The 24,707-nt window shown below is 48.1% G+C and overlaps 3 protein-coding genes across 3 annotated transcripts; all 3 read left to right on the top strand.

The window, feature by feature from the left end:
• The first annotated feature begins 513 nt into the window (after window positions 1–513).
• On the top strand, window positions 514–4,411 carry LOC115545764 (protein asteroid homolog 1-like). The gene is made up of 4 exons (XM_030359191.1): window positions 514–2,574; window positions 3,086–3,293; window positions 3,419–3,563; window positions 3,922–4,411. Exons 1-4 carry the CDS (start codon window positions 1,438–1,440, stop codon window positions 4,238–4,240), a joined length of 1,809 nt encoding a protein of 602 aa, XP_030215051.1. The 5' UTR covers window positions 514–1,437; the 3' UTR covers window positions 4,241–4,411.
• A 5,151-nt stretch (window positions 4,412–9,562) lies between these two features.
• Window positions 9,563–18,720, top strand: LOC115545494 (protein asteroid homolog 1-like). The gene is made up of 4 exons (XM_030358752.1): window positions 9,563–10,843; window positions 11,240–11,447; window positions 11,609–11,753; window positions 18,336–18,720. The coding sequence occupies exons 1-4, from the start codon at window positions 9,578–9,580 to the stop codon at window positions 18,703–18,705; spliced, it is 1,989 nt and encodes a 662-aa protein (XP_030214612.1). The 5' UTR covers window positions 9,563–9,577; the 3' UTR covers window positions 18,706–18,720.
• Window positions 18,721–19,134: 414 nt separating this feature from the next.
• LOC115545510 (protein asteroid homolog 1-like) lies at window positions 19,135–21,398 on the top strand. The gene is made up of 2 exons (XM_030358776.1): window positions 19,135–20,760; window positions 21,152–21,398. Exons 1-2 carry the CDS (start codon window positions 19,495–19,497, stop codon window positions 21,365–21,367), a joined length of 1,482 nt encoding a protein of 493 aa, XP_030214636.1. The 5' UTR covers window positions 19,135–19,494; the 3' UTR covers window positions 21,368–21,398.
• The last annotated feature ends 3,309 nt before the right edge of the window (window positions 21,399–24,707 follow it).

Genomic DNA, 24,707 nt, shown 5'->3' with positions numbered 1-24,707 from the left:
ACTGGATCCAGCCGGCCTGTTGGCTCAACCTAGAGCTCTTTTCAGAGTCTAATGGGACCTCAACTCTAAACACACCTCTATACACAGACAAAGAAGGACACTTATCGTTCCATATGTTATCATAATAAAAATAGCAGTGATGATAATGATAATGCATTGTCTTCTTAATGGGCGTCATCCAAAAAGCTTCCATAACATAAAAGAAAAAAACTTGATATATAAAGTGGGAAATTAGACACGATATATAATATAATTCATTATGCCTTATGATATGATGCCAAATAGTTTGGTTTGAGGAGGTAGTCTGAAGGGAGGGATGTCTTATTTTGATAATTTCAAAATTAAGCATCTCTCTGTCTTGTTGCCCCAAATTGCCCCACCTACCTTAACTTAGTTTCTATCAAAGAATGAGGAAACACAAAAAGGAGAACCAGATAATGAACAAACCTGAGAACCAGAGAATCAACCAACGAAGACAAGCCTTTCACAATCAGCCCTCCCCCTGTCCAAGTGGCGTTAATAACCAGACACAGAGAGGCAGCTACGGAGCAGATGAAGATGAATCCATGGACCCTCTCTGTGCTGCTAGTTGGTAAGCTGTAATGCTTCTTCTGTTTACTACCGGGAACGTGTCCGTACACAAACTGGATCCAGCCGGCCTGTGGGCTCAACCTAGAGCTCTTTTTAGAGTCTAATGGGACCTCAACTCTACCACTAGACACAGACAAAGAAGGACACTTTGATCAGTTTACCGTTCCATATGTTATCATAATATTAATAGCAGTGATGATAATGATAATGCATTGTTTTCTTAATGGGCCTCACCAAAAAAGCTTTCATAACATAAAAGAAAGAAACTTGATATCTAGTAGTCTGAAGTTTGACATGATATATAGTATAATCTATTATGCTTTATGATATCAAATAATGTATAATATGATATAAAATATTATTTAATATCCTGCTCACTATCGTGCTGTTTCTACACCACTTGCTCCTCCTGATATTGGCCTTCAGTAAAAATGAACTGGAAACACGAACAATCTCTACATGTTAAGACACAAAATACGGTGGCATTAACCCAACGTTTTGAACAGATTATTTACTCTCATGGCCTTCGATACTAAACTACGAGTTTAATGTAATACCCTTCAGGGACATTTTGAAACCTGACAATCTAGTTGGAAACATATGAATTAGTATCAGTTATAAGTAACAGTGTCTAGTTAAATTGCCTCTTACTGAGGGCTAGTGTAGGCTACTTTATATTTTGCCTATTGTGTAGAAATGTTGACCGTAAGAGCCACTCCCAGTGTGGGTATGTGTTGGTTTATAAAGGAGCTGGGATCCTCTCTGGGTGAGTCCAGTCACCACAGAAGATAGAACGTATCCAGTCACAATTGACAGGAGGAGTTAGAACTAGACCCGTCAGTCGCCATGGGGGTGAAGGGCTTGTGGTCACTGCTGGAGGACTACAGCAAGACCAACAGTGAGATCTACGAGGACATCCACTTCAGAGATAGCAAGCTAGTGGTGGACGGCAGTATCCTGGCCCACCTCCTCTACAACATGGCCAACCTGGACCAGAACCACGGCGGGGAGTACCTGGCCTTCCAGGCGGAGGTCCAGGCATTTTTCAAGACTCTGGACAACTGTCAAATTAAAGCAAAAGTTGTGATGGACGGAGGCTCGGGCCCCAGCGACATCAAACTAAACCACAGGATGGACCGTCAAAGAACGCGTGTCAAGAGGATCCCTGACGCTCTGAAGGGTGGGAAAAGGGACTTCTATGCCCTCTTTACCACAACAGTGTTTGAACAGACGCTGAACAACATGAAGGTGCCGCTGGTCAGGTGCTTCGGACAGGCCGACGGCCAGCTGGCTGCCCTGGCCAGAGAGTGGTGCTGCCCGGTGCTGTCCACAGACACTGACTTCTACATCTACGACCTTCCAGAGGGGGTTCTGCCCCTGGATCACTTCCAGTGGGTTAAAACAAGTGGGGCCAGGAGTTACATCTCCTGCAAGCGATACACCACGTCCAAGTTCTGGGCCCTTTTCAACATCGACCACCAGCTGCTGACCGTCTTCGCCGCTTTGGCAGGGAACGACTATGACAACCTCAGAGATGTTGAGTGGGCCAGGTATGTTCCAGCGGGTAGTCCTAAAGTGAGGATCGGAGGCGCCCGCCTGGTGGGCCTCCTGAGTTGGCTGGGAGGCAGGACAGACCGGACAACAGAAGACACCTTGACAGCAGCGATGGCACTCATACCCAACATTAGCCAACAGGCGTGGACGGAAATGTGGACGGAGGTGCAGAACGCCATGCTAGAGTACCGACTCCCCAGCTCCTCTCTGCGGAGGTCTTTCAGTGAGGGAACTGTTCCGCCGCTGCCTGCTGAGATCTGGAGCAGGGTCCCTGAGTGGGTCCGTGCATCCCTGGCCAGAGGAGACCTGGGGGCCAACATACTGGACTATGACATACTTGTGCGCAGGAGGAAGTTTCTGCGAATCCAGGTGGAGTGCAGCGACCTGCAGAGCTCTAACCTCACCTCACGGCCCATCCGGCAGGTGATGTAAGGGCTGCTGCTGGGCCAGGGGGGGGGTGAGGTGGAGGAGTGGGACCGGGACGGTCTGGAGCTCGTCAGTGTCAAGGTGCAACCGCTGGTCCAAGGAGCCGCTCAGACGCTGAGCTGGACTCTCTGCCCCAGGTAGGCCTACGGACTCATTCAGCTGGATGATGGATGGAGCATAGTTATATAATAGATGGACACTGGCAGTCGGCATAGTTATCTCCAAACAAAGAATAGGGCTAGGCTAAATCGATGCTAGAGCTAGGTTATATCAGGAGATTTACAAACTGATAAATTTTGTGTAACTTAATTAGGGTTAGGGATATGTATAAACCTGAACGTATATTGTCATAGTAACACGTCATTCATTTCAAATCCGTCTAACTCCTCCCTCCAACTGATATTGTCAACTTCTTTGAGCACTACCTTGGTGAAATTTGTATTTTAGTTTTATAACGTAATTCAGAGTTCTTGGAAATCCTTTCGATGGGCATGTGTTTTGTTCCCACTTCCAGGCAGACCGCGCTGTGAGGCTGCAGGTGTGTCTGGAGACGCTGGGCGTGGAGGAAGAGACGCTGGAGGGGGTTCCGGCTCACCTGCGGCTCCCAGTGGCTGTGACCCGCTACTGGCTGAGGAGGGCCAGCCCTGAGCCGACGCTCCTCAAAGCTCTGCTGATGGTCATGGTCCAAGGAGAACTGAACCGACGGGCAGGAGGGACAACAGGTAGGTAGCACATGTGGTGCTTCGCAAAAAGACTACACAAATAAACAATCACCACCCTTGTGTGTGTGTGTGTGTGTGTGTGTGTGTGTGTGTGTGTGTGTGTGTGTGTGTGTGTGTGTGTGTAGGCTGGCAGGGGGTTACCAGCCACAACCCTCAGCCTCTGGATGGTGTCGTGGCTCACAGCTTCAACCAATGGCAGGCCTGCCTGAAGGACGCCTCCCAGCTCAACCTGCTGCTCTGCAAGCCCCTCCCTGAACCCCACTACGCCTGGTGAGACACCCAGACAGTACTGTTTCCATAGCAACACCATCACCCGGCCAGTAATGTTTCCATAGCAACACCATCACCCAGACAGTACTGATTCGATAGTAACACCATCGCCTAGTCAGTACTGTTTGCATAGCAAAACCATTACTAGCCATTACTGTTTCCATAGTGAGACCATCATATGAAGTCTGAAGTAACTTTAAATAACAGGACAACATCACAACACTGATATTTTAACATTGAAATACTGATAAATGTTAACGTATACACATTTGTGACAGAGAAAGTTGAGGGTGGGGTCAACAGAATGTAGTTTTAAGATAAGATAAGTGCTTCATTAATCCCAGACGGGTTGGTCCAGGTTGTACCAGGGCAGGCTGGTGCACCGGCGGCAGAAGCATCTCCAGGAGAGGGAGCCGGAGGTGGAAAATGCCAACTTCATCAGTCTGTACAGGAGGCTCCTGGGAGCAGTGACCCAGCCAGACCCCGGGGCCAACAGGAGGACTGGGGGGCCTGAGGCCCAGCTGAGGGCCAGCATGGAGCACCTTCACCTCAACACCCAGGACGAGGAGGAGGAAGAGGAGGAGGAGGAGGAGGAGGAGCTGGGCGGGGCTGCAGGCCTGGATCAGGTCTCGGATGGTTCTAGGGTGGAGGTTAAAAGCAGGAGGAGGAAGCAGTAGAGGGAGGGGTGGGAGTGAGCAGGGGGGGCTGATGGGGCACAGTGTCGGGGTAACGCGTTACAGTCATATATTATATTAAGCAGCAACAGAGTTGTAAAACCTGTTCTTCATATCATTTTGGTATTGTATCTTCAATAAGAACCTAGGAAGGAAGAAAAAGGAGAGTTGAGATCGGTATAAGATTAGAATAAGATGTTGCATCACAATATTAAGCATGTGGTCTTTTTCTAATCATGAATCATGAGTTGTGTTTCGGGCTTGGTTAAAATAATCGATTTTCTGATTAATATCGATCTTAATTTGACCTTAATCTGATCGTTCTTTCAATACAACAATACTAAACAGACATATATATGTATGCATGTATATGTATACATATATATATATATATATATATATATGTATGCGCATATATATATATATATATATATGTATGCGCATATATATATATATATATATATATATATATATATATATATATGCGCATATGAATATACATATATATATGCGCATATGAATATACATATATATACATATACCACACATATATACATATATATATATACATTTTATTTTTAATATTCACTTATTTACAGCAATTCATGATATAAATCAATAAACTCAGAACATGTCAGCAGCTTGTCCGCTCTTTCCTCCGTGTTGTCCTAAAGTCTCCAACACGGTTTTCTGAGCTGCATGAGGAGGCTCCAATCGCTCAGAGAAAGGAGTACAGATGTACTCCTCCCCACCGACGCAGGGAGGAGAACCAAAGGGTCGGCTCAAACCGGCAGGAGCAATCTGACTAATCAAAGATTACAATGACAAAAAAACATGTAGCCTACGGGGATCTTAATCAAACACAAACAAAGAACACACCGTTGGGAAGCTTAATGTTCGATTCATTAAGAATAACTAAAGTGAAGTCACTCTGCAGGACATCTGAGACGGACCAGTTAGTCTAGACCAAAAAGGGCGAGCAGTGGCAGTTTTAGGCCCCGTCCACACGAAGCCGAAACAGGCGAAACCGTTACAGTTTCGATCTATCCGGTTTCGCAGTATCTCCGTAAAGACGGAGTCAAGCGAAACCGGGTAGATCTGTAGAAACGCTGTAGTACACATTCCATGCCCATAAGGGGCGCTGCTTCTGCTACAGAAATCCTTGTTGTTGTGAGTTCTGAGACTCCGCGGGCTTAACAGTCATTGGCCAGAGGGTCGAGGGGTGGGGCGATGACGTCACGGTTTACGGTTTCAGTCGGTTTCAGGCGTCCACACGAATCCAAAACGAAACCGGGTAGATTTGAAACCACCTCCGAGGGTGGTTTCAGAAGTTTGCGGTTTCGGTCGGCGGATTCGCCGGCTTCGTGTGGACGGAAGGCCGAACCGTACAAGACCTTTGCGGTTTGCCGAAACGGGCGAAACCGTTACGGTTTCGATCTATCCGGTTTCGAAGTATCTCCGTAAAGACGAAGCCAAGCGAAACCGGGTAGATCTGTAGAAACGCTGTAGTACACATTCCATGCCCATAAGGGGCGCTGCTTCTGCTACAGAAATCCTTGTTGTTGTGAGTTCTGAGACTCCGCGGGCTTAACAGTCATTGGCCAGAGGGTCGAGGGGTGGGGCGATGACGTCACGGTTTACGGTTTCAGTCGGTTTCAGGCGTCCACACGAATCCAAAACGAAACCGGGTAGATTTGAAACCACCTCCGAGGGTGGTTTCAGAAGTTTGCGGTTTCGGTCGGCGGATTCGCCGGCTTCGTGTGGACGGAAGGCCGAACCGTACAAGACCTTTGCGGTTTGCCGAAACAGGCGAAACCGTTACGGTTTCGATCTATCCGGTTTCGAAGTATCTCCGTAAAGACGAAGCCAAGCGAAACCGGGTAGATCTGTAGAAACGCTGTAGTAAACATTCCAGGCCCATAAGGGGCGCTGCTTCTGGTACACAAATCCAGAAGAAGAAGAGGCGAGCATGCGCATAAAGGCTGCCCCCCGAACCACTGACAACACAAACAAACAGCTCTTCTACGATGGCGAACTAGATTCTCAATAAATAATGGCTTAGCAACCCAACAAGGTACATGATATGCTGCAGAACGATTACAAGCTTGTAGTCCGCCATCATCTTTTTTGTTGTGATTTCTGAGCCATTGGCTAGGAGGTCGAGGGGTGGGGCGATGACGTCATGGTTTGCGGTTTCAGTCGGTTTCAGGCGTCCACACGAAACCAAAACGAAACCGGATAGATTTGAAACCACCTCCGAGGGTGGTTTCAGAAGTTTGCGGTTTCGGTCAGCGGATTCGCCGGCTTCGTGTGGACGGAAGGCCGAACCGTACAAGACCTTTGCGGTTTCGCCATGAAATCGGCTTCGTGTGGACGGGGCCTTAGTCACGGGCGAACCAGGCAGCCGCCTGGGGCGGCATACTTGTGGGGGGGGGGGGGGGGAAACAAACGCGCCGCGTAGCGCTTTTCAATGAAGTAGCCTACATAACATTGCGTGGGGAATTGATATTTTGGCGCACCCTCTGGCTGCAGGCGCACACCTGCTCGTTGAGAAGTTGCCGTGCACAGACGGAATGAAACCCCCACTGAAGTCTGTAGGGTCATGATACAAGGCAGTTCAAGAAGTCTAGATCTGCTGGCCATTGGGAGGACAATGGTACCGTCACTACAAAAGACAGATGGTATGACAGGGTCACAGAGCATTTCCTTGAAAAGGAACAGAGAGCAGAATTTACGTGTAAATAATTTGCAATTTAGGCTATATGATGCAGGCCGAAAATGAGCTTCCCCTCTTTGAAAGAACAGCAGGTGCCACTGGTATGGATCAGCCTCTCAACCACAATGCGTGACTGCATGGCCTTTGACTTTACTGATATATTATGCAAAAATACATTTCAAAGTAATATAAAATGTATTTCTAAGATCTAAATTAATAAAATTACTATTTACAATTGCAATTTGAATTGAGGCGTCGATATTATTTTGAGAAATGTCCAGAATTGAAACTTACAGAGAAGTGAGGAACGACTTCCAGGACGGGTGTTTGCATGTGTTTGTGCAAACTCATCCTCTCTGGGTGAGTCACCATAGAAGTTCGAACGTATCTAGTCACCCTAGTTGAGGTTGGAGCTAGACCTGTCAGTCACCATGGGGGTGACCGACAGGACATAGAAATACTGACGGACCGATGGCTCTATGGAGGAATGCTGCTGCCCGACCGTCTCCTGAGCTACGCTACCCTACATTTTACTTTCATTTTCGATGTCGGGACATTCCTGGCGGGCGTCATTGTTGTAAAACTTGTCAAATGCGTGACCTAACCTGAACACTTCAATAGGGCTGCATAGAACAGCTTTTTTTAGTGTCGACGGTCATTGGATATAATGCTGCGGTTATGTCCCTCCCGCGGACGCTCAGCTTCTCTGGGGGTGAATAGAGTACTACAGTGTGACGTCACGCTTCCATAGCAACCGATTTTCGGTTCTGCACAAACCAAATTAACAAGGGGAAATCCCATGCCACACGAACGTTTTGTAGAAAATAAACGATTTTTTGGCAAATTGATTTGCGAGTTTGCTATACCAATGATGTAAGTAATATTGAGAAATATTTCCTGTTCTCGCAAATGTCTTCATAAAAACTTTTATAAAAACGCAAACTTTTCCATCTAATAGGCTACCCCAGGGGAATACATGAACATCTCGACATGTTTCAATTGGTAGTGATTTTCACCTCCTGAAATTGAGTTATTTTCATTTTGGAAGAAACAACACATGGAAGAGAGTCCACCTCGACTCTGCAGTCTGCACACCCTCCCCCTTCTGGCCACCATTGTACACTGTATTGTGTTGTGTTGTATTGTATTGTATTACTTAACTGTGTAGCAACTGCAGTAGCTGCTATCATGGCTTTAACACGGGGAATTGGTTAGCCTAGCGATTGTTGTACTTGCACTTGGTTACATGAACATCCTTTCTGTACCGAAAGCGATATATTGATGCACTTCTTATGACAAATGTACTTATTGTAAGTCGCTTTGGATAAAAGCGTCTGCTAGATGCCCTAAATTTTAATGTAAATGGTAGCAATTGAAAACGCCAACTCTCGTTCGGTTGTTTAGAACTGAAAATCCGGTTGCCAGGACAACGTGACGTTTTCACTTTAGTAGGTACTCTATGGAGGAGTGGGCTGGCCTGGAAGCTGACCTTCCGCGTGATGATTCGAGGGTCTGCGAAAGACTGAGTTGACGTTTGATTGACAGCGATTTTGAACGATAAAACTTCGCTGGAGCTCTCTTTAGTTCTCAATCCGAACACGGATTTTGCAAGCGAGTCGAAGGACAAACTGCAGTGCAACCTATTTCTTGATATTGGCTTGGCGATATTGCTGGACAATTTTCATCGTACATTCCATACACTTATTCACACAATTCCTTGTTTCAGTTTAACAGAATTCACACATTTCCTTTTGGGAATTTCCCTCCGTTTAATATCGTTTTGGTAGTGGATCATCACTTTGATTCAGGGAGCCTTAGGTCTGAACTTCAAGTCCTGTATTCAGATCAGGACTTGCAGGGTGACAGGGGAAAGTGTGATTTATTGGTGTTCCTTAAAGAAATGGAGTTGGACAGTGCAGCGCCTCATCTTTACAAACTGTTCTCATTAATGGCAACAATTGGAACTACATCAGGTTTAGAAAGCAGCTTCTCCTGTTTAAAGCGGCTGAAGTCCTACACCTGTAACACATTGGCCAAGGCCGTTCAAGCAGTCTAGCTCTGCTTGCCATTGAGAGGAAAATGGTACAGTCACTCACTACAAAAGACAGATAGTATGACAGGGTCACAGAGCATTTCCTTGAAAAGGAACAGAGAGCAGAATTTACATATAAATAATTTGCAATTTATATGATGCAGGCCGAAAATGTGCTTCCCCTCTTTGAAAGAACAGCAGGTGCCACTGGTATGAATCAGCCTCTCAACCACAATGCGTGATTGCGTGGCCTTTGACTTTAATGATATATTGTGCAAAAATACATTTCAAAGTAATATAAAATGTATTTCTAAGATCTAAATTAATAAAATTACTATTTACAATTGCAATTTCATTTGAGGCGTCGATATGGTATTGAGAAATAATTATTATAAAATAAAATAATATATATAGAAAATATATTATTTTGAGAAATGTCCAGAAGCGAAACTTACAGAGAACTGAGGAACGACTTCCAGTGCGGGCGTTTGCATGTGTTTGTGCAAACACATCCTCTCTGGGTGAGTCACCATAGAAGTTAGAACGTATCCAGTCACCATAGTTGAGGTTAGAGCTTGAACCATCAGTCACTATGGGGGTGACAGGCTTGTGGTCGCTGCTGGAGGGAAACAGACAGATCTACACCAACATCCACTTCAGGGACAGCAAGCTTGTGGTGGACGGAAGTAGCCTGGCCCACCACATCTACAACATGGCCAACCTGGACCAGAACCACGGCGGGGAGTACCTGGCCTTCCAGGTGGATGTCCAGGCTTTCTTCAAGAATCTGGCCGACTGTGGAATCAAACCGTATGTGTTGCTGGACGGAGGCTCGGGCCCCAGCGACATCAAACTAAACCGCAGGATGGACCTTCAAAGACAACGTGTCAAGAAGATCCCTGACGCTCTGAAGGGTGGGAAAATTGACTTCTATGCCCTCTTTACCACAACAGTGTTCGAAGAGACGCTGAACGACATGAAGGTGCCGCTGATCAGGTGCTTCGGACAGGCCGACGGCCAGCTGGCTGCCCTGGCCAGAGAGTGGTGCTGCCCGGTGCTGTCCACAGACACTGACTTCTACATCTACGACCTTCCAGAGGGGGTTCTGCCCCTGGATCACTTCCAGTGGGACTCAGTTAAAGCAAGTGGGGCCAGGAGTTACATCTCCTGCAAGCGATACACCACGTCCAGCTTCTGTTCCCTTTTCAACATCGACCATCAGCTGCTGCCCGCCTTCGCCGCTTTGGCAGGGAATGACTACGTCAACCTCAGAGATGTTAAGTGGGCCAGTTACGTTCCAGCGGGAAGTCCTACAATGAAGTTCAGAACCTCTAGCCTGGTGGGCCTCCTGAGTTGGCTTGGAGCCAGGAAAGACGAGACGACAGAAGACACCTTGACAGCAGCGATGGCACTCATACCCAACATTAGCCAACAGGCGCGGACGGAAATGCGGACGGAGGTGCAGAACGCCATGCTAGAGTACCGACTCCCAAGCTCCTCTCTGCGGAGGTCTTTCAGTGAGGGGATTGTTCCACCGCTGCCTCCTGAGATGTCGAGCAGGGTCCCTGAGTGGGTCCCTGCATCCCTGGCCAGAGGAGACCTGGGGGCCAACATACTGGACTATGACATACTTGTGCACAGGAGGAAGTTTCTGCGAATCCAGGTGGAGTGCAGCGACCTGCAGAGCTCTAACCTCACCTCACGGCCCATCCGGCAGGTGATGTACGGGCTGCTGCTGGGCCAGCGGGAGGGTGAGGTGGAGGAGTGGGACCGGGACGGTCTGGAGCTCATCGGTGTCAAGGTGCAACCGCTGGTCCAAGGAGCCGCTCAGACGCTGAGGCTGGACTCTCTGCCCCGGGTAGGCCTACGGACTCATTCAGCTGGATGATGGATGGAGCATAGTTATATAATAGATGGACACTGGCAGTCGGCATGGTTATCTCCAAACAAAGAATAGGGCTAGGCTAAATCGATGCTAGAGCTAGGTTATATCAGGAGATTTACAAACTGATTAATTTCGTGCAACTTAATTGGGGTTAGGGATATGTATAAACCTGACAGTATATTATCAACGACTGTCTCTTTTTTCATAGCAACACGTCATTCATATCAAATCCGTATAACTCCTCACTCAAACTGATATTGTCAACTTCTTTGAGCACTACCTTGGTGAAATTTATATTTTAGTTTTATAACGTAATTCAGAGTTCTTCGAAATCCTTTAGATGGGCATGTGTTTTGTTCCCAATTCCAGGCAGACCCCGCTGTGAGGCTGCAGGTGTGTCTGGAGACGCTGGGCGTGGAGGAAGAGACGCTGGAGGGAGTTCTGGCTCACCTGCGCCTCCCAGTGGCTGTGACCCGCTACTGGCTGAGGAGGGCCAGCCCTGAGCCGACGGTCCTCAAAGCTCTGCTGATGGTCATGGTCCAAGGAGAACTGAACCGACAGACAGGAGGGACAACAGGTAGGTAGCACATGTGGTGCTTAGCAAAAAAGCTAAACAAACAAACACTCAGCACCCGTGTGTGTGCGTGTGTGTGCGTGTGTGTGCGTGTGTGTGTGTGTGTGTGTGTGTGTGTGTGTGTGTGTGTGTGTGTGTGTGTGTGTGTGTGTGTGTGTGTGTAGGCTGGCAGGGGGTTACCAGCCACAACCCTCAGCCTCTGGACGGTGTCGTGGCTCACAGCTCCAACCAATGGCAGGCCTGCCTGAAGGACGCCTCCCAGCTCAACCTGCTGCTCTGCAAGCCCCTCCCTGAACCCCACTACGCCTGGTGAGACACCCAGTCAGTACTGTTTCCATAGCAACACCATCACCCGGACCATAACTAGACAGTACTGTTTCCATAGTGAGCCCATCATATAAAATCAGAAGTAACTTTAAATAACAGGAAAACATCACAAGATTGATATTTTAACAGTGAAATACTGAGAAATGTTAACGTTTAAATATTTGTGACGGATTAAGTCGAGGGTGGGGTCAACAGTATGTCGTTTTAAGATAAGATAAGTGCTTCATTAATCCCAGACGGGTCGGTCCAGGTTGTACCAGGGCAGGCTGGTGCACCGGTGGCAGAAGCAGGTCAAGAAGAGGGAGCCGGAGGAGATACTTCACGACCCCCGGTTCAGGAGACTGTACAGGAGTCTCCTGGAAGCAGTGACCCAGCCAGACCCAGGGGCCAACAGGAGAGCTGGGGGGGCTGTGGCCCAGCTGAGGGCCAGCATGGAGCACCTTCACCTCAACACCCAGGACGAGGAGGAGGAAGAGGAGGAGGAGGAGGAGGAGGAGGAGGAGGAGGAGGAGGAGGAGCTGGGCGGGGCTGAAGGCCTGGATCAGGGCTCGGATGGGCCTTGGGTGGAGGTTCAAAGCAGGAGGTGGAAGCAGTAGAGGGAGGGGTGGGAGTGAGCAGGGGGGGGCTGATGAGGAACAGTGTTGGGGTAACGCGTTACAGTCATATATTATATTAAGCAGCAACAGAGTTATAAAACCTGTTCCTCGTATCATTTTGGTTTTGCATCTTCAAGAAGAACCTAGGAAGGAAGAAAAAGGAGAGTTGAGAACAGTATAAGATTAGAATAGGATGTTGCATCACAATATTAAGCTTGTGGGCTTTTTCTAAGAGTGAATCATGAGTTGTGTTTTGGGCTTGGTTAAAATAATCGATTTTCTGAATTAATATCGATCTTAATTTGATCTGCTGATCGTTCTTTCAATCCAACATATACATATGTATACTGTACAGACATATATATGTATGCATGCATATATATGCATATATATATATGCGCATATGAATATACATTTATATACATATATACATTACCACACATATATATATATATATATATTTATATATATATATATATATATATATATATATATATATATATATATATATTATTTTTACTATTCACTTATTTAATGCAATTCATGATATAAATCAATAAACTCAGAACCTGTCAGCAGTTTGTCCGCTCTTTCCTCCGTGTTGTCCTAAAGTCTCCACCACGGTTTCCTGAGCTGCATGAGGAGGCTCCAATCGCTCAGAGAAAGGAGTACAGATGTACTCCTCCCCCCCGACGCAGGGACGAGAACCAAACGGTTGGCTCAAACCGGAAGGAGCAATCTGACTAATCAAAGATTACAATGACAAAAAAACATGTGAAGGGATCAAACACAAACAAAGAACACACCATTTGGAAGCTTAATGTTCGATTCCTTCAAAATAACAAAAATTAGGTCACTCTGCAGGACATTTTGAGGCAGACCAGTTAGTCTCGACCAAAAAGGGCGAGAGTGGGCTGAGAGCAGCTGCTATTCCCACCATCCCTGTGCATCGTCCTGCGGTCAAACACAGGAGGGAAACTCAGCCTCCACCTGTCCAGGAGTCCAGAGCAAAAAAAAAATAGCCTTCTAGGGACAGGAAGATGGAGAGTGAGAATCTATTCGCCAAAATACCAAATCCATTCTCCACAGTTCGCCTTGCTCTCGATAATCCGTCATTGAAAATTCACTCTCCATCATCTAGGTTTCTGTGGGGTTAGGGCTTGATAAGGTCGGAACAGAGAGGTTAGGCTTCACCGCCAACAAACATATAGGGCATGATTAAATAAGTATCGGGAAGTGGCTCAGGGCGGGGAAAATGTAACATGTCTCTGTCCATGGCACTGCGCAGATCAGAGTGTCCAAACAGACTTGGATCCGACATTCGGCCCTGAGTGCCAACGGCAAAGATGAATTTGTAGTCGGCATCTACAACTGCCATAAGCACAATGGAGAACCTGCCTTTATAATTATTAAACAAACTTCCTGACTTAGCAGGGGGGCTGAATATAGATGTGCTTCCCATCAATGGCACCTAAGCAATGAGGAAATAGGCATTTCGCTTTAAATCCTCTCGCCATCTCTCGCTATTCCCATTCAGTTGTTGGTGTCTGAAACATAAACGATACAGAAATAGTTGATAAGTTCGGAAATATTTGTAGCCAGAGGCAAATATCGTTTATTACTTTATTTACTTGTGACAAATACCCCATAGAGGTATTTATGACAAATATTTTAGATTGCAGTACTGGCTAAATACATCATAATGGTAATAACTGCAGAGTGATAGGCTGAAAGTAGTTTGCTCCGCAGAGCTCATGGAAATTATGCCACAAATTTTGTTGTGATGTCAAACAAACAAAGGATATTTCACAACCTTCATGTGATATGCCTCCAAGACAATGTACAATGCTTCACAGGTCTCCATTACAATCTCGCCAACACTAGACCTGCCAATCCTGTACTGGATGCTCAGTGACCTGAAAGACTCAGATAAGAAGCAAAACAAATATGTGTATAAATAATCAGATTTAATAACATATCATTCTGTTCAAAACCATTCCATTTAGGCCAAGCAGTCGCAGGGAATCAGAGGGTGACAATCTCTGTCTGGCACTGATGGCCCTCCTCATTTATGTGTGACTCTTTCTGATGAGAGGCAAAACTTTCCCCAGAAGAGAAAGTTGAAAGTCCTCCACGCTCATCGTTAGGAACTCACGGAACCCCTTCCTGCCAGTCTCCTGCGTTGTATTTGGGTCTTGTATGAGTGTTGGCAGTGTGGGTTGGGTTGCTTATGGAGGGGGTTGAGGCAATACTTTATTTTGACAGTTTAATTCAATAGGCCTAGGTTGGTAAATATTCACAGTGTTAAATTATGAATTTCCTAACATTTCCCAACATTTGGCCTCGTACCTACTACCAAACGACAGCCATGCTGATATTCAGTACTACAGCACTCCCTCTCGTGTGATATTACCTAACTATAGGCCTGCATAACCACATAGTTAGGTGCTACAGCCTACTACCAATTTTTAAACCCAGTTCCCTTCGCGGGTGTAGGGTTCATATTTCACGAGCATATAAGATAGCGTATACTGTAAACTAGCCTATTGCTATAGCTATTGGGATTATGTTCATGAAACATTACCACCAGCTCGGTATGTAGCACCGAGATCCAGAGCTCTCCTCTTCGTGCAACCAAAGAACGATGAAATGCAATGCTTCATAATGCCGAGTGCTAGGTACTCTGGAGCCATTGTTATTGACGCTCTGTTGCTTGGCTGCGTTGTTGCTGCATCGCTACGCGTTGCAAGTTCAATGAACAATACAAAGTATAGAGCCTCGCACCCTCGAATCTTGTAGTGTGGCCATTCTTCTGCCGAGACGTAGCCTGAATTCGTGGTTCTGTGATCGCATAGTGTGACATGTTAAAAGCGTGGAGGAATATCTGAGAATTGTGTAGTCTGAACCAGCCATAAAGGAGCAGGGATCCTCTCTGGGTGAGTCCAGTCACCATAGAAGTTAGAACGTATCTAGTCACCATATATAGGTGAACTGAGTTTAGGAGTGTCCAGGGGCCCCTGAAGGGGTCCGGCCGTACCATGAAGAAGTCTGAACAACGGGATCCATTCCCTGATATAGGCCCACTGTGTAGGGCTACTGATACTGTACGCTCACACACATCAGTACAGTAAGCTATACGCTTTCGTCTGAATTGCTTCATGGGACCAGGATATGGGGTTGATGATGTGATATCTTTGATATGTCCAGAAACTTATAGAAAACTGAGGAGCCACTCCCAGTGCGGGTCTTTGCATGTGTTTGTGTGCGTGTGTGTTGGTGTATAAAGGAGCTGAAATCCTCTCTGGGTTAGTCCAGTCACCATAGACAGGTGAAGTTAGAGCTAGACCTGTCAGTCACCATGGGGGTGAAGGGCTTGTGCTCGCTGCTGGAGGACTACAGCCAGATCTACCAGAACATCCACCTCAGGGACAGCAAGCTACTAGTGGACGGCAATAACCTGGCCTACTGGCTGTATTTCACGTCCAACCTGGACCAGAACCACGGCGGGGAGTACCTGGCCTTCCAGGTCCAGGTCCAGGCTCTCTTCAAGGCTCTAGGTGAGTGTGGAATCAAACCGTACGTGGTGATGGACGGAGGCTCGGGCGCCAGTGACATCAGGCTGGACACCAGGATGGACCGGGCCAGAGGGAAGGTCCGGAGGGCCCAGGACGCCGCTCTGACAGGCAAGAGGAGGCACATCCTTCCCAACTTCATCTTGTTAGTGTTCGAACAGACGCTGAGCGATATGGAGGTATCGCTGGTCAAGTGCTTCGGAGAGGCTGACGGCCAGCTGGCTGCCCAGGCCAAAGAGTGGTCCTGCCCGTTGCTGTCTGGAGACACTGACTTCTACATCTTTGACCTTCCAGAGGGGGTTCTACCACTGCATCACTTCCAGTGGGACTCAGTTAAAACAAGTGGGGCCCAGAGTTACATCCCATGCAGGCGATACACCACGTCCAGCTTCTGCACCTTCTTCAACATCGACCGCAAGCTGCTTCCCGTCTTCGCATCATTGGCAGGGAATGACTACGTCAACCTCAAAGAAATAAACTGGGACCATAATGTTCTTGCAGGAAGACAGACAGAGTTGTCTCAGACCGCCCGCCTGGAGAGACTCCTCTCTGCGGGGGTTCTTCAGCGAGGGAACCATTCCCTCGCTGCCTGCTAAGATGTTGAGTTGCGTCCCCGACTGGGTCCGCACGCCCCTGGCCAAAGGAGAGCTGGGAGCTGACATCCTGGACCTGTTGTTGCACAAGAGGAAGATATTGCCGACCCAGGTGGAGCGCCGTGCCCCACAGAGCTCGAACCTCGCCTCACGGCCCATCCGGCGGGTGTTGTACGGGCTGCTGCTGGGCCAGGAGGGCGAGGTGGAGGAGTGGGACCGGGTCGGTCTGGAGCTCATCAGTGTCAAGGTGCAACCACTGGTCCAAGGAGCCGCTCAGACGCTGAGGCTGGACTCTCTGCCCCAGGTAGGCCTACGGACTCATTCAGCTGGATGTTGGATGGAAGATGGATGGACATTAGATGGACAATAGATGGAGCAAAGATGGATAATAGATTGATCATAGCAGCAACACCAAGTAATAAGAAGGCTTACATGGCGGCAGCAACTTTAAAATACCAGTCTAAATCCAATGAATACTTCAACTGAATACTACTATAATTTATTTTTGTTGACTGTTACATTTTATCAGGGGGGATTTGAATATAATTGTAATAAGTTTTCAAGTGATATGCTTTAATTCCCTTGACAACTTTTTCTACCAAAAATTGTGTCCCTCCCTGTAGTGGAGCAGGCATGTGTATCTGAGACAGTTGAAACCCCCCCTGAGATAGCTTGGCACTTCACCATAAACAGCCATATTAGCTAGCCATATCTTGAGCCGGTTGACTGTCTTCCACATTGAGAGCATTTATATTCTCCGAGTGGGAGGGTAGCAGGTCTATGCATGCTGCAAGTCTCATAAATCATGTGCATTATGTAAATAACAGCATGTGTTGAATCTATAGAAGGAATCATCTGAGGCTAACCCTCTACAAGTGGAGCTCTTGGTGTGTGTGCTCAATTCCCACTTCCCAGGCAGACCGCGCTGTGAGGCTGCAGGTGTGTCTGGAGACGCTGGGCGTGGAGGAAGAGACGCTGGAGGGAGTTCCGGCTCACCTGCGCCTCCCAGTGGCTGTGACCTGCTACTGGCTGAGGAGGGCCAGCCCTGAGCCGACGCTCCTCAAAGCTCTGCTGATGGTCATGGTCCAAGGAGAACTGAACCGACGGACAGGAGGGACAACAGGTAGGTAGCACATGTGGTGCTCAGCAAAAAAACCAAACAAACAATCACTCACCACCTGTGTGTGTGTGTGTGTGTGTGTGTGTGTGTGTGTGTGTGTGTGTGTGTGTGTGTGTGTGTGTGTGTGTGTGTGTGTGTGTGTGTGTGTGTGTAGGCTGGCAGGGAAATACCAACCACATCTCTGAGCCTCCATATTTTTTCGTGGCTCACAGCTTCAACCAATGGCAGGCCTGCCTGAAGGACGCCTCCCAGCTCAACCTGCTGCTCTGCAAGCCCCTCCCCAAACCCCACTTCTCCTGGTGAGACACCCAGAAGTACTGTTTCCATAGCAACACCATCACCCGGACAGTACTGTTTCGATAGCAACACCATCACCCAGAAAGTACTCCATCACCTGGCAAGAACTGTTTTCATAGTTACACAAGTCACCTAGCCAGTATACAATCATCTGGGCAGCCCTTGTTCTGTTACCATAGTTACACCCTGTCAAAAGCACCTGTGCAGACAGTCAAGCATTAAAATAAATACAAGTAACTAGCAAGTAGCAAGATTGGGATATTTAACAGTGATAAAATAGACATTGTTACAGATATAGATTTGTGAAGAAGGTTGAGTGTTGGGTCAACAGAATGTAGTGGTAAGATAAGATAAGTGCTTCATTAATGCCAGGCGGGTTGGTCCAGGTTGTACCAGGGCAGGCTGGTGCACCGGCGGCAGAAGCAGCTCCAGGAGAGGGAGCCAGAGGACATCGTACAGGACGACCAGTTCAGGAGACTGTACAGGAGGCTCCTGGGAGCAGTGACCCAGCCAGACCCCGGGGCCAACAGGAGGACTGGGGGGCCTGAGGCCCAGTTGAGGGCCAGAATGGAGCACCTTCACCTCAACACCCAGGAGGAGGAGGAGGAGGAGGAGCTGGGAGGAGCTGAAGGCCTGGATCAGGGCTCTGATAGGCTGAGGGTGTCGGTTAGAACACGCTACAGAACCAAAGACAGGAAGTACCGGTCCAGAAACCCAGAGCTGTGGAGGAAGCAGGAGAGGGAGGGGTGGGGGTGAGCAGGAAGGGGCGGAGTTCCAGGGGTGGGGGCAATAGGGCAGCTGTTAGAACAGCGTGTCGCCTCTCTGTGCACTTTGAATCTTGATGTTTTGGTGTCTCCTGAGCTATGCTACTCGACATTTCACTTTCATTTCGCGAAGTCTGAACTTTCCTGGTGGGCGTCATTGTTGTAAAACTTGTTAAACGTGTGATGAACTCCGACCTACCCTGAACACTCAATAAACGTTGGCGCATGAATCTATTTTATAAACCCTCTTAACACAATGTGCGACTGTGTTGGGAAGGCGGTTGACTATTTAATGACATATCTTGCCAAAATACATTTAAACACAATCTGAAATGTATTTGTAAATTGTAAATTAATAAAATTACTATTTACAATTACACCCTGATTTGTAAAGTGTGTGAGGGGGGGTCTCTGAGTTCAGGAGTGCCGAGGGGCCCCTGAAGGGGTCCGGCCGTACCATGAAGAAGTCTGACCGACGGGATCCATTCCCTAATATAGGCCCACTGTGTAGGGCTACTGATACTGTACACTCACACACATCAGTACAATAGGCTACACGCTTTCTGCTGCATTGCTTCATGGGACCAGGATATGGGGTTGATGATGTGATACCTTTGATATGTCCAGAAGCGAAACTTATAGAGGACTGATGAGCCACTCCCAGTGCGGGTGTTGGCCTGAATTTGCATGTGTGTGTTAGTGTACAGAGGAGCTGGGATCCACTCTGGGTTAGTCCAGTCACCATTGATAAGTGAAGTTAGAACTTGACCGGTCAGTCACCATGGGGGTACAGGGCTTGTGGTCGCTGCTGGAGGGAAACAGCCAGATCTACACCAACATCCACTTCAGGGACAGCAAGCTTGTGGTGGACGGAAGTAGCCTGGCCCACCACATCTACAACATGGCCAACCTGGACCAGAACCACGGCGGGGAGTACCTGGCCTTCCAGGTGGATGTCCAGGCTTTCTTCAAGAATCTGGCCGACTGTGGAATCAAACCGTATGTGTTGCTGGACGGAGGCTCGGGCCCCAGCGACATCAAACTAAACCGCAGGATAGACCTTCAAAGAAAACGTGTCAAGAAGATCCCTGACGCTCTGAAGGGTGGGAAAATTGACTTCTATGCCCTCTTTACCACAACAGTGTTCGAAGAGACGCTGAACGACATGAAAGTGCCGCTGATCAGGTGCTTCGGACAGGCCGACGGCCAGCTGGCTGCCCTGGCCAGAGAGTGGTGCTGCCCGGTGCTGTCCACAGACACTGACTTCTACATCTACGACCTTCCAGAGGGGGTTCTACCCCTGGATCACTTCCAGTGGGACTCAGTTAAAGCAAGTGGGGCCAGGAGTTACATCTCCTGCAAGCGATACACCACGTCCAGCTTCTGTTCCCTTTTCAACATCGACCACCAGCTGCTGCCCGTCTTCGCCGCTTTGGCAGGGAACGACTACGTCAACCTCAGAGATGTTAAGTGGGCCAGTTACGTTCCAGCGGGAAATCCTACTATGAAGTTCAGAACCGCTAGCCTGGTGGGCCTCCTGAGTTGGCTTGGAGCCAGGAAAGACGAGACGACAGAAGACACCTTGACAGCAGCGATGGCACTCATACCCAACATTAGCCAACAGGCGCGGACGGAAATGCGGACGGAGGTGCAGAACGCCATGCTAGAGTACCGACTCCCCAGCTCCTCTCTGCGGAGGTTTTTCAGTGAGGGGATTGTTCCACCGCTGCCTCCTGAGATGTCGAGCAGGGTCCCTGAGTGGGTCCCTGCATCCCTGGCCAGAGGAGACCTGGGGGCCAACATACTGGACTATGACATACTTGTGCACAGGAGGAAGTTTCTGCGAATCCAGGTGGAGTGCAGCGGCCTGCAGAGCTCTAACCTCACCTCACGGCCCATCCGGCAGGTGATGTACGGGCTGCTGCTGGGCCAGCGGGAGGGTGAGGTGGAGGAGTGGGACCGGGACGGTCTGGAGCTCATCGGTGTCAAGGTGCAACCGCTGGTCCAAGGAGCCGCTCAGACGCTGAGGCTGGACTCTCTGCCCCGGGTAGGCCTACCGACTCATTCAGCTGGATGATGGATGGAGCATAGTTATATAATAGATGGACACTGGCAGTCGGCATTGTTATCTCCAAACAAAGAATAGGGCTAGGCTAAATCGATGCTAGAGCTAGGTTGTATCAGGAGATTTACAAACTGATTAATTTTTGTAACTTAATTGGGGTTAGGGATATGTATAAACCTGAAAGTATATCAACGACTGTCTCTTCTGTCATAGTAACACGTCATTCATGTCAAATCCGTCTAACTCCTCACTCCAACTGATATTGTCAACTTCTTTGAGCACTACCTTGGTGAAATTAATATTTTAGTTTAATAACGTAATTCAGAGTTTTTGGTTATCCTTTAAATGGGCATGTGATTTGTCCCACTTCCAGGCAGACCCCGCTGTGAGGCTGCAGGTGTGTCTGGAGACGCTGGGCGTGGAGGAAGAGACGCTGGAGGGAGTTCCGGCTCACCTGCGCCTCCCAGTGGCTGTGACCTGCTACTGGCGGTCGAGGGCCAGCCCTGAGCCGACGGTCCTCAAAGCTCTGCTGATGGTCATGGTCCAAGGAGAACTGACCAGACTGACAGTAGGGACAACAGGTAGGTAGCACATGTGGTGCTTAGCAAAAAAACTAAACAAACAAACACTCACCACCTGTGTGTGTGTGTGTGTGTGTGTGTGTGTGTGTGTGTGTGTGTGTGTGTGTGTGTGTGTGTGTGTGTGTGTGTGTGTGTGTAGGCTGGCAGGGGTTCACCAGCCACAACCCTCAGCCTCTGGATGGTGTCGTGGCTCACAGCTTCAACCAATGGCAGGCCTGCCTGAAGGACGCCTCCCAGCTCAACCTGCTGCTCTGCAAGCCCCTCCCTGAACCCCACTACGCCTGGTGAGACACCCAGACAGTACAGTTTCCATAGCAACACCATCACCCAGACAGTACTGTTTCCATAGTAACACCTTCACCCAGAGAGTACTGATTCGATAGTAACACCATCACCTGGTCAGTACTGTTTGCATAGCAAAACCATTACTAGCCATTACTGTTTCCATAGTGAAACCCTCATATAAAATCAGAAGTAACTTTAAATAACAGGACAACATCACAACACTGATATTTTAACAGTGAAATACTGAGAAATGTTAACGTATAAACATTTGTGACAGAGAAAGTTGAGGGTGGGGTCAACAGAATGTAGTTTTAAGATAAGATAAGTGCTTCATTAATCCCAGACGGGTTGGTCCAGGTTGTACCAGGGCAGGCTGGTGCACCGGCGGCAGAAGCAGCTCCAGGAGAGGGAGCCGGAGGTGGAAAATGCCAACTTCATCAGTCTGTACAGGAGGCTCCTGGGAGCAGTGACCCAGCCAGACCCCGAGGCCAACAGGAGGACTGGGGGGCCTGAGGCCCAGCTGAGGGCCAGCATGGAGAACCTACACCTCAACACCCAGGACGAGGGGGAGGGGGAGGGGGAGGAGGAGGAGAAGGAGGAGGAGGAGCGGGATGGGGCTGAAGCCCAGCGGAGGAAGAGCATGGAGTGTATTATTCACTTCAGCCAGGAGCAGGAGCGGGAGGAGGAGGAGGAGGAGGAGCTGGGCGGGGCTGCAGGCCTGGAGCAGGGCTCAGATGGGCCTTGGGTGGAGGTTAAAAGCAGGAGGAGGAAGCAGTAGAGGGAGGGGTGGGAGTGAGCAGGGGGGGGCTGATTGGGAACAGTGTTGGGGTAACGCGTTAGAGTCATATATTATATTAAGCAGCAACAGATATAAAACCTGTTCTTCATATCATTTTGGTATTGCATCTTCAATAAGAACCTAGGAAGGAAGAAAAAGGAGAGTTGAGAACCGTTTACGATTAGAATAGGATGTTGCATCACGATATTAAGCTTGTGGGCTTTTTCTAAGCGTGAATCTTGAGTTGTGTTTCGGGCTTGGTTAAAATAATCGATTTTCTGATAAAACTCAATCATAATTTGATCTGCTGATCGATCTTTCAATTCAACATATACAGAATATAAATACATATGCATGTATACATATATACAAATATATACACATATATATATTGTTTTTACCATGCACTTATTTACTGCAACTCATGATTTAAATCAATAAAAAATCAATAAACTCAGAACATGTCAGCAGCTTGTCCGCTCTTTCCTCCGTGTTGTCCTAAAGTCTCCACCACGGTTTCCTGAGCTGCATGAGGAGGCTCCAGTCGCTCAGAGAAAGGAGTACAGATGTACTCCTCCCCAGGGGCGGCCTTCCCTACAGGCGGGTTAGGGAAGGCCGAAAAAAAAAACACAATTATATATATTATTTTTTATTTGATTTTATTCTTGAATTAAAGGCCCACTATGCAACTTTTTTAGCCAAAATTACATTAAGTATGCAGGTTGAGAGTTATGCTGATGGTTCTGCATCCATTTCTGGGTCAATTGGTGGGTGTGTCATTTACCCATGTCGCCTCTCCAGTGAAAAAGCGCATATGCAACTTGATCTGTTCGGACCGACACAATCCGGATGTGACGCAGCGGAAGTATCCTCGAAAATGTAGTCAGATTGTAGTTTCGAAAATGCTTTACGGCACAGACACACACCCAAACAAGGCACCGGCTAGATATAAACAGCCAGTTGCGAGGCAATTGTTGCATTCATCATGGATCCATCGACTAATGGTACGGCCACACTAACCGCGTTACTCGCGTGGGATCAATAAAGTATTTCTAATCTAATCTAATCTAATCTAATCTAACCTGACGCTTGATCATTGTGTGTCACAAAAATGGTTCAACGCTCCTGTGGCTGCGCTAGAGTCCGAGGTAGGAAACCCAAACGCCGCCGTGTTTGGGTGCATGATAGAGTTTAGATCGGGTTAGATTAAATAATCTCGGATATAAATAACGATCTCATCTCATCGTCATCCGGTTATCCGGGGTCGGGTCGCGGGGGGAGCAGCTCATGCAGGGGGCTCCAGATTTCCCTTTCCCGGGCCACATTGACCAGCTCTGACGGGGGGATCCCGAGGCGTTCCCAGGCCAGTGTTGAGATATAATCTCTCCACCTAGACCTGGGTCTTCCCCGAGGTCTCCTCCCCAATGGACGTGCCTGAAACACCTCCAAAGGGAGGCGCACAGTGGGCATCCTTGCCAGATGCCCGAACCACCTCAGCTGATTCCTTTCTAAGTAAAGGAGCAGCGGCTCTAATCCGAGTTCCTAACGGATGACTGAGCTTCTCACCCTATCCCGAGACGCCAGCCACCCTTCTGAGAAAACTCATCTCGGCCGCTTTTACCCGCGATCTCGTCCTTTCGGTCATCACCCAACCCTCATGACCATAGGTGAGGATAGGAACGAAGATCGATCGGTAGATCGAGAGCTTTGCCTTGCGGCTCAGCTCTCTTTTCGTAACAACGGTGCGGTAAAGCGAACGCAATACCGCCCCCGCGGCTCTGATTCTCCGGACAATCTCACGCTCCATAGTACCCTCACTCGCGAACAAGACCCCGAGGTACTTGAACTCCTTCACTTGGGCTAAGGACTCATAAATAACGATGATCGGGTTAAATAACTTCACATGGTGTGTCTGGTGTGTTTCCAGCATTCGCAGTGTTGATCAGCAGAGAAATAGTCCGCCAAGACGTTGAGGTTGCTTAGCAACCAGAGACTCTGTCCATGCAAGTGAACGGAGCGTTCACTCTTCGTCATAACTATCAAGCCAAACATCCTTCACATTCACAGAGCGAAAATTATGAAAGTAAAATGCACATTTCTCGCTAAACATGTTTCCATAAACGCATTTAATGGCGTAAATATGTTACTATTTCCACCCAGAATAAAGAAAGATGTCGGCGGTATGCTTCTGTGCAAGGGTCGCTACAGTAACGAATTGCTTTACGGCACAGACCCCCAAACACGGAACCAGCTCGATATAAACACATAGCGTGAACTGAAAGAAA

The sequence above is a fragment of the Gadus morhua genome, chromosome 6, assembly GCF_902167405.1.
Source record: "Gadus morhua chromosome 6, gadMor3.0, whole genome shotgun sequence".
In the NCBI taxonomy this organism is placed as follows: domain Eukaryota; kingdom Metazoa; phylum Chordata; class Actinopteri; order Gadiformes; family Gadidae; genus Gadus; species Gadus morhua.
This window is presented reverse-complemented; position numbering and strand designations above follow the sequence as displayed.

Bases quoted from the DNA above. Each gene is read 5' to 3' on its own strand.
- LOC115545764 (XM_030359191.1), top strand. From the start codon at position 1,438: ATGGGGGTGAAGGGCTTGTGGTCACTGCTGGAGGACTACAGCAAGACC. The intron at 2,575-3,085 runs TAAGGGCTGCTG...TCCCACTTCCAG, and splicing joins GGCCCATCCGGCAGGTGATG to GCAGACCGCGCTGTGAGGCT. The intron at 3,564-3,921 runs GTGAGACACCCA...GGGTTGGTCCAG, and splicing joins CCTGAACCCCACTACGCCTG to GTTGTACCAGGGCAGGCTGG.
- LOC115545494 (XM_030358752.1), top strand. From the start codon at position 9,578: ATGGGGGTGACAGGCTTGTGGTCGCTGCTGGAGGGAAACAGACAGATC. The intron at 11,448-11,608 runs GTAGGTAGCACA...GTGTGTGTGTAG, and splicing joins ACAGACAGGAGGGACAACAG to GCTGGCAGGGGGTTACCAGC. The intron at 11,754-18,335 runs GTGAGACACCCA...GGGTTGGTCCAG, and splicing joins CCTGAACCCCACTACGCCTG to GTTGTACCAGGGCAGGCTGG.
- LOC115545510 (XM_030358776.1), top strand. From the start codon at position 19,495: ATGGGGGTACAGGGCTTGTGGTCGCTGCTGGAGGGAAACAGCCAGATC. The intron at 20,761-21,151 runs GTAGGCCTACCG...TCCCACTTCCAG, and splicing joins GGCTGGACTCTCTGCCCCGG to GCAGACCCCGCTGTGAGGCT.